The 8,951-nt window shown below is 48.1% G+C and overlaps 1 protein-coding gene across 3 annotated transcripts; it reads right to left on the bottom strand.

The window, feature by feature from the left end:
* PMEL (premelanosome protein) lies at positions 47-8,908 on the bottom strand. Of its 3 annotated transcripts, none has more exons than XM_018048106.1 (12): positions 8,508-8,908; positions 8,150-8,274; positions 5,764-5,874; positions 5,475-5,621; positions 4,245-4,379; positions 3,715-3,876; positions 2,797-3,477; positions 1,760-1,870; positions 1,431-1,515; positions 1,117-1,322; positions 922-1,009; positions 47-304 (listed from the first exon to the last, which is right to left on the bottom strand). In XM_018048106.1, the coding sequence occupies exons 2-12, from the start codon at positions 8,223-8,225 to the stop codon at positions 163-165; spliced, it is 1,944 nt and encodes a 647-aa protein (XP_017903595.1). In that variant the 5' UTR covers positions 8,226-8,274; positions 8,508-8,908; the 3' UTR covers positions 47-162. The 3 variants fall into 3 exon arrangements, with proteins under 3 accessions (XP_017903595.1, XP_017903597.1, XP_017903596.1); XM_018048108.1 differs by having other exon boundaries at positions 2,806-3,477; XM_018048107.1 differs by having other exon boundaries at positions 8,150-8,254.

The following is an 8,951-nucleotide window of genomic DNA, read 5'->3' as shown; positions in this document are numbered from 1 at the left end:
TCTCTCCACTCCTTAAGTGACATAGATTCTTCCAGAAACAAGGAAATAACAGCATCAAGTTCTGAGTCTTTATTTCAGGCAATGGTAGTCTCTGAGGGAAGACCAGAGAAAAGACAGGCCTTGCTCTCCATGTGGGTAAATCATGACGTCACATAAAAGCACTCAGACCTGCTGCCCACTGAGGAGAGGTTTGCTCTCACCAATGGGGCAAGAGCGGAAGACCCAGGGCAGACGTAGCCACTGGGTTCTACCGTGTGGCAGCTGGGGAAGGGGGACTGCTGAGCCTTGCTTCATAAGTCTTCGCCTGATATTAGGAGAAACGCAGGGATACTGGTTAGTGGTGGTCAATGGCAACCTCTTTGTGCTTCTCCAAAAAAAAAAGACTAAACCTTAACCCAGGTTGACTTGGCCTTGATCCTGGCTCCCTCCTCTTCTCACCAACAGGGTTTATCCTCTCTTATGTTTATGGTAAGCTCTGACCATTTCCCTCTCACCCTACAATCTTCCCTGCTTTGAGGACCTCAGCCCTCCAGGCCTAGGGATTTGCCTTTCTGGCAGGGGGAGAACTCAGTTCACCAGCCTCCTCCACTGTTGATATTATTCATAACAGCAGTCATTGAGATCATCATTTATTCCACTTTTGTTTCAGAACCAGGTGTTTTACTCACATTGTCTAGAGCCCTGAAAACAGCCCCACAGGACAGGTATTATGTTTCCTACTTTTCAGAGGCTCAGAAGGGTTAATCGACTTCCCCAGGGTCCCACCAGCAAGACTGCAGCCTAGACCTGTTGAACTTCCAAGTCTGGGCTCTTTCCTGGACTCTACACTTTCCCAAAGGGGTTGGTGGTTTCTTCCCATGAGGAAGAGTGGTGGTGGTAATAAGGGGTAATGGAGTGGGAGCAGGATGGCGGGGATCTCACCTGTATATCAGAGATGCAAGCAACAAAGCTGTCAGCACCAGCAAGATGCCCACAAACAGAGGAGCCTGTCTGAGGCCTGCTTCTTGCCCTATGGGTGGAATCCCAGATATGGCTACATTCAGTGTCTGCTTCCTCTAGTAGGTAACCTCTACCATCTCCCCGTGTCTTCATCCTACCTCTTGTCCAACTACCTACCAGGCATGACAAGCTGGGTGCTGACCATCGCCAGGCTATTGGCATCAGCCAAAGACACATTGAGGCAGTAGGTCCCTGAGCCACCCTTCAGAACCTGGTGCAAAACCAGCTGGCAGGCTGGGCTGGGGGCCACAGGCTGACACAGCCGCTGGGCAGGCGGCTGACACCCTGGCGATGAGATGTCCATGCAGGCTTCCTTGGGTAGCCTGGGAGAGATGTCAGCTTACGTCAGGGAATCTGGGAAGGGACACTAGACACCAGAGAACAGGCAGGGGTCACCCCAGGAGTTCTCAGGGCAACCGTGGGACACTCACCCGCCTTGGCAAGACACAGTCAGCTCAAATGCGTCTCCTTCGCTGGATGACACAGCCTGTAGGATCTCAGCACTCTCAATACCCTCTGCAAAGTGGCAAGATTTTAAGCCTGAGACTCCTCTATTTATCCTACCCCAAGGCCCATGGCCAGGAAAGTCTTCGGGCTGCCTCCCCAATCCCATTCTCCTGCCTTCATATGAAACCCCTGGGATTTGGGTATTCTCCTTGTCCAGGTGAGTAATTCCTTCCAAGGTGTGCGCTTCCACTGGGCAACCCTAAGCAGCACACGCCTCCCTCCACCAGCTCACGGACATGTAGGCAAGACTCACGGACAATGTCCAGGGTGAGGGAAAAGGAGCCATAGCGATACAGAACACAATCCGTGGGGGCTTGGCGCTTCACCAGGACTAAGGTATCATCCGGCAGGGGGCTCAGGGAGCCTGGCAGGAGAGGATTAAAGATGCAAAGTCAAGAAGCAAATGACTAACCTGAAAACAAAGGGCCAACAGACATTTTTCCAGGTAGAGTCAGAGCCACTGGATCCAGGCTTAGAATCAGACAAGAGCTAAGAACTCTCATTTTTTTAGATAAAGAAACAGGCCCAAGAGAAATGACTGCCCCAGAGTCACAGTTAGGGTTAGAGTCGGAATTTTAGAAATCCCAAATGTTTATCACACCGTACACTGTGCCAGGTCCTGGGTCAGACATCTTACGTGTTAAGTCATAGTGTCACTACCTCCCTCCTCCCTTTTTAGTGTTCCAATCACAATTCCAGGTAAACCTACTTTGAGATGGGAATCCAGGGGTGGGAAGTGGTGTCAGAAAAATTTCTGTGTGTTTACACTTAATCAGAAAATGAGGTATAAGTATTATCTGATGATCACATGGGGCTTTCTAGGTGGCTCAGGGGTAAAGAATCCACCTGCCAATGCGGGTTTAATCTCTGGATGGGGAAAATCCCCTGGAGAAGGGAATGGCCACCCACTCCAGTATTCTTGCCTGGAGAATTCCATGGACAGACGAGCCTGGTGGGCCATAGTCCATGAGGTCGCAAAGAGTCAGACACGACTGAGCACTGCCACCTGCTCCCTGAACCACAGACTGCTCCCTGAACTTCTCTTCAGGGAGGGAGAAGCAATAAGCCCTCTCTCCATGGCCTAGGAGAAGTCCCTGGTTTCCTGAACTCTGGATCTATTCTGCGCCATTAAGAGGGACTTAGGGGGTTTTAAAACCAGTGAAGATTCTGAGGGGACTCCACTGCTAAGCTAAGGATTGGGTACCATCTGGGTCCTGAGCAATTCTTTCAGGTCTTCAGAGCAGTGACAAATGCCCACCTCTATGAACTCATTCGTGGTGGCCCCCTTACCTGCAGTACCTTCTATAGGCATGAAGGGGCTGGTATTTGAACCTGCAGGCTCAGGAGTGGACACCTCTCCAGCTGTGGTCTCCACCAGCTCTGGAGTTGTTCCCCGTGTAACCGTGGCTCCAGAGGGCTCTGTAGTTGACACTTCAGGTGTCCTACCTGTACCCTTTGCAGTTGGCATCTCTGCTGGTGTGGTACTTAAGACTTCGGAGGTTGCCACCTGCTCAGGTGTGGTACCTACGCCCTCTGTGGTTGGCACCCACCCGACTGTAGTGCCAGGGGCCTCTGCAGTTGGCACCTGGCCAGGTGTGGTGCCTATGACTTCTGTAGTAGGCACTTGGCCAGCTGTGCTTCCAGGGGCCTCTGCAGTTGTCACATGCCTATCTGTGGTGCCTGGAACTGGAGAGAAGCCACAGGAGGTGAGAGGAATGGCAGCCTGCAGCACCACCTGTGCAGTGACTGGGCCAGACTCTAGGTAAGTGTGAGTGGCCATGAGTGCCCGAGAGATCAGGGTCCCTGTACTGTCACCAAAGTCCCAGGTGTAGGAAAGGTCAGCCCCAGCCAAATAGCCACTGGGATCATGGAGCTGGAGGGCAAAGGTCAGAGGCTTCTTTCTCAGGAAGCGCTTGTTCCTTCCATCCAAGGCCTGCAGCTGAGACACACTCACGGAGAAGGGCACCTGGTCTGGGATTGGAGTCAGAGAAAGTGAGAACCATAAGTTCTTTCTTTCAGCTGCTTCTTTCACCAACCCAAGCTGCCTGGCCCTTCACGGGCTCCAAGCCCCACATCCCTCTGCCCACATCTTCCTGGTTCTGCCCCTGCAAGGTTACACACCATTTCCTCTTTCCCCTATCCTGTCCAGCCCAGCCTCCACACCTTCTCCTGCCCTGCAGCTGGCCTTGTCCCCTCGTCAGTCCTTACCAGTAATGGTGAAGGTTGAACTGGAGTGAGCGAGGGGCACATAGCTTTGGGACCCCCGGCGGTGGTAGACAGTCACTTCCATGTTATGTGTGCCCAGCACGGCCTTGTCTGTCCCAATGCTCAATCCAGACACTGGGCCCCCCAGAACTTGCCAGTATTGGTCTGAGGTTTTTGGGAAGAAGAGTAGGGAAAGGGGTTACTAGTCAAAGGAGACTGGGGCAGGGTTAGAGACGGAACCAGAGAAGGAAGGTCAGGAGATGTATCAAGAATAGTTATTTCAGAGAGTGTAAGCTTGAATATGTTGGGCAGGAAAGGAGTCCTTATGAGAGGGTCCATGGGATGGGACTATAATTGGAGCAGGGCTCCCAGAAAGAAGTATAATAGAATTGACTAGGTGCTGTGGAAGAGGAAGGAGTCATGGGGGAAGTGAAGATTAGGGAAACTCACAGAATTTAGGGATGAGACCAAAAGAAAGGTAGGAAGGAGTGAATCTAAGTGTGAATGACAGGCCAGAGAAGGGGGACTCTTACCCCAGGTCTTCCAGACATAAACAAAGCATCTTTTCTGAGATAAAGGGCCAGAAGGGCAGGCCCCGCCATCGGGAAAGATGCAGGTATCATCAGGTTCCTGGGGATATACCAGCTGTCCTCCCCACACCTGGCTCCCTGAAAAGAAGACACCAAGTCTCCCTCAATCCCTGGCATTCCTTACTGTACACCAAAACCTTTAACATGACTCCCAAAGAGGGGCTCCAGGAATACTGCCTAGCTACCAATATACATTCTCCTTGGTATAACCTACTTGGAGTGGTAGAAGGGAGAATGGAAACTATAAAAGATTCCAGTGTATATACTTAAGGGGTTTCCCAGGTGGCTCAGTGGTAAAGAATACACCTGCCAATGCAGGAAACACAGGAGATGAGGATTCAATCCCTGTGTTGAAAGATCCTCTGGAGGAAGAAGTGGCAACCTGCTCCAGTATTCTTGCCTGGGCAATCCCATGGGCAGAGGAGCTTTCGCAGGCTACAGTCCATGGGGTCGCAAAGAGTCAGACACGACTGAACCCCTGAGCACACACATATATATTCTTACACTGGAAACAAATTGGTAGGACATGTATCAAAATGTCTAGGATGATGTGCTCTAGCTAGTGGAATAAAAGTAAAAATAACAACATCAACTAATACTGTAGGCTAGGACCTGGGTTTGATCGCTGAGTTGGGAAGATCCCCTGGAGGAGTGCATGGCAACCCACTCTAGTATTCTTGCCTGCAGAATCCACATGGACAGAGGAGTCTGGTGGGCTACAGTCCATGGGGTTGCAAAGCGTCTAAACTAAGCCTAAGCACAGCACAGGGCAGGCTTTATGCTAAAATCTTTATATATTATCACACTTTAATCCTTACAACAACCTTTTGAAGTGTTATCATCCCCATTCTATAGATAAGGGAATGGAAGCATAAAACAATTCAGTGACTTGTCCAGGGTCACATACTCATAACCAGTTTAAATCCAAGTCTATCCAACTTCTATGTCCACTGGGTCTTCTGTGCCCCATTTGGGGAACTATAATTTTTTTTTCTTTTTGCTTTATCTGTGTTTTCTAATTTTTCTGCAGTGAATATGTGTTACATATATAATTTGTAAAAAAAAAAAAAAAGCAGGAAGAAGAGGAAAAGGGGGAGGATTCCTTGAGTTCATTGGAGATACCGGGGATACCAGGGATTCTGAACCTTGGGAAGGAGGTGGAGAGGTACTCACCATTGATGATGGTGTTGTTGGCCCAGATGACCTGCCCATTAGGCAACACCTTTTGGCTTTTAGGAAAGTGCAAGGCAACAGAGAAGGAGGCATTTGCCCCAATCAGTGTAGGCCCATCATTGCTGACCTTCAGGGATACGTGGCCACCTGAAAAGGGCAGCTGCGTTAGCTCCTTGGCTTCTCCTCCCCGTATGCCTTTCCCTTCCCTATCTTCCCAAATACATTCAACCCTGTTCCCTTCCTCACCCCATTTCCACCATATCCTCCCTGGAAATTGCCAACTTCCTACCTCTCCAGCAGTCAGGCCCCTGGCTTTCTGTCCACTCTGGATACAGCTGTCTGTTCCATGCTTTAATTCTGAGCTGCCTTGAAACACCAAGCCAGTCCCTGTCTCTGGGTCCTAAAAAGGAAGATATACTATGAGGGCCCTCAAATCATTACTCACTCCTTTCTCGGGGGACAACACTGTCTGTGACACATCATTCATTTTCACATTCAAAGTGCATTAAAAAAATATATTTATTTAACTGCACTAGGACTCAGTTGCAGCATGAGGGATCTGCAATTAGCTGTGGCATGTGGGGTCAGGTAGTTGTGGCATGCAAACTCTTAGTTGTGACCTGTAGGATCTAGTTCCCTGACCTGAGATTGAACCCTGGTCCCCTGCATTGGGAGCACAGAGCCTTAGCCACTTGATGGACAACAAGGGAAGTCCCTTAAAGTGCATTTTAATCTACTGAATACCCACCACGTACCAGGCACTGGGCTAGGTGCAAAGAACTTAAGAAATGAAAAAGAGAAGAAAAAAAAAAGAAAGAAAGAAATGAGAAAGAAATGGTTCTTAAGGGGTTCAGGTTAAAGTATATGAAATAGACATATACATAAATTGCTATAATCCAAGGCATTGCTTAATATGAGCCATAATAGACATGTACAATGTAAAACAAAATGATAGATTTTAAACAGGTAAATTGCACTCTGGTCGACTGGGGAAGACTCAGTAAATAGTTGGCCTGGGGCATAAAGCATTCTAGGCAGAAGGCCCAGCATGAGCAGATGCATGGAAGTATGGAAGCACATGGCATGATAGGAGACCACTAGCAATGTGGCTGATGTACATCGTGAGAGATTAAGCCAAGAAGATGGAGTGGGGGCTTTGAGTGCCAGGCAAATAGTTTGGACTTTATCCTGTAGGCAAGGGAAAGATGATTTTGTTTGTTGTATTGATATATGGCACATACCATAAAATTTATCCTTCAAAAGCTTTTTGAATAGGATCAGATTTGTGTTTTAGAAGGATCGCTTTGGCAAGCAGTGAGGAGGATGGACTAGAAGCAAGTAGAAATTGGGAGTGGGGACAAACAAAATGATTATAACTGAGCAAGAAAGAGGTCTGAAAAAAAGTGATGTGATGGCTCTGCATGTGCCTCCCCAAGGTCCAACAGCTATCAGCATTTTGTCACATTTGCTTTATCTATCCTTTATTTTTGTTGTTTGTTTGTTTTTTGGCTGAAGCATTCAAAAGCAAATCCTAGACATCATGTTATTTTAAAACCCTACAAATTCAGTAGGTTTCTGTAAAAAAAAAAAAAAAAGAATATTTTCTTAAATAAACACAATGTTAATTCACTCTAGACAAAATTATCAAACTCAGTCCATGCAAAATTTCATGAAATATAGAAAAATGTCTTCTTATGATTTAAAAAATCTGGATCCAAAAAGTAAGCACAATACTTTAAGAGCCTTGGGTGGACACACATGAACAGAATATTTCCAGAATACAATAACGAACATAGTAAAAGAAAAAGACTTGAAACCACATTGTGAATGAGGGAAGTCAGATCAAGGAGAAGTTCCAAGAAGTCTGTAAGACCAGGGATCTAGAGAAAGGGGGCACCGGGGTACAATGTAGATATTTCTGCACATCACAGACTATCCTCACTCCATCTCTAACATGTACCAGAAACCTGGTTGATTCTCCTGGGGGACGATCTAGAATCATCCCGCTGAATATCTCACCACAAGAACAAGAGAATCATAAGATGCCCCATTCTTTCTCCACTCCCAATCCTCCCTCCTCAGAGCAGCACGAGACATTCCAGACCCTCTCACCACCCCCACCCCTTGCTCCTGTCACGAGGCCCCAATCCCCAGAGCCCTTTCATGTGATGCTCAGCTGAGACCCCTCTGCCTATCTCTTCCAGCCCCAGAACAAAAGCCTGGGCTGTGTTCACCCATGCCCATCCCAAAGAGGGGATGAGGTGCCTCTTTACCCTTCTATCCAAACACCACATTCACTTTCTCCTCACTTTAAATACCCTATCCCAAGTGCTTAAGACAAAGCCTAAATGAGTTTCCACTCATTTTACTACCTTGGCACCCATGTTCCAGCTCACTATTCAGAGCATCTCAAAATTAGGGCCACAGAGACATACTGTTCTCTCACCCGTCCAGGTAGATGGGGTTGTTTTCAGGTTCAGTCCCAAGTGCCTGAACACATATGCACCCAAATCTTCATGTGGGGAGGGAGCTCAGTTGCCCATGTCCTCACTAAATCAAATGGATGAGAAACACCTGAAGCACTGCTGCTATCTTCCACTTTAGGGAGAGAAAAACCAGAGCAGGTGTGTAACCCTAAACTCACACTTGTTCATGTCCACACATCCCACACTCACCTTCTGTGGCCCCTACAGCCAGAAGAACACCCATCAGAGCCACATGGAGAAGGTATTTTCTCAGCACCAGATCCATCCTGTTCTTCCTTCCAGCAACCAAAGACTCTGGGGCATTGGACAAACCCCTGTATAAGAAGGGGGTGCTCATTTGCATAGCCCTTCCTTCCCTCCCTCCAGGCAAATCCTGGGAGGAGCAGAAGGACCTGAGAGACAGAACCGAGGAGGGATCCTGGTCCCTGGACATCATGCTACTCATTGACAGTTTCTGGCTTCACAGGGTTAGTCTCATCTTAAAGTACTCCATCTCCCCTCGCGGGGAAAAAATGACTGAAGGGCAGCTACAAAACATAACACGTACCGGACACACAGGGTTCATCATTGGAGAGTGGATCAATCTATTGTGAGTCAAACCAGGAACCTCTCATAATAACTGTAGAAGCAGTGACCCTGGGTCCAAAAACAGACAGTATTGGGGTAGGCTGAGAGAAGTGGGACAACGACTCTTCGGAGCCCCAGGAAACCCTTACAATGAGATTTCCAGTTTCCTGCTTTCAGAGGAGGCTCCAGGGCGAGGTGGAATTTAATCTTAGGTCAATACATATTTTCTTTAGGGTGGTGAAAACGGTGATTAGAGATCAGGAAATCCCTATAGACTCAGGACACAGAGAGAAAACTCTATCCCAAATCAGATACTTGGAAAAAGGTGTTCAGCCCCCCTATCCAGATAAAAATTTATCCTTAATACTCCTCGGAACCAAAGTTACTCGGGGTGGGGTCGTTTGCAGCGAGGGACACAGGGCTG

The sequence above is a fragment of the Capra hircus genome, chromosome 5, assembly GCF_001704415.2.
Source record: "Capra hircus breed San Clemente chromosome 5, ASM170441v1, whole genome shotgun sequence".
NCBI classification, from domain to species: Eukaryota; Metazoa; Chordata; class Mammalia; order Artiodactyla; family Bovidae; genus Capra; species Capra hircus.
The sequence above is the reverse complement of the archived record's forward strand: the minus strand, read 5'-3'. Positions and strand labels throughout refer to the sequence as shown.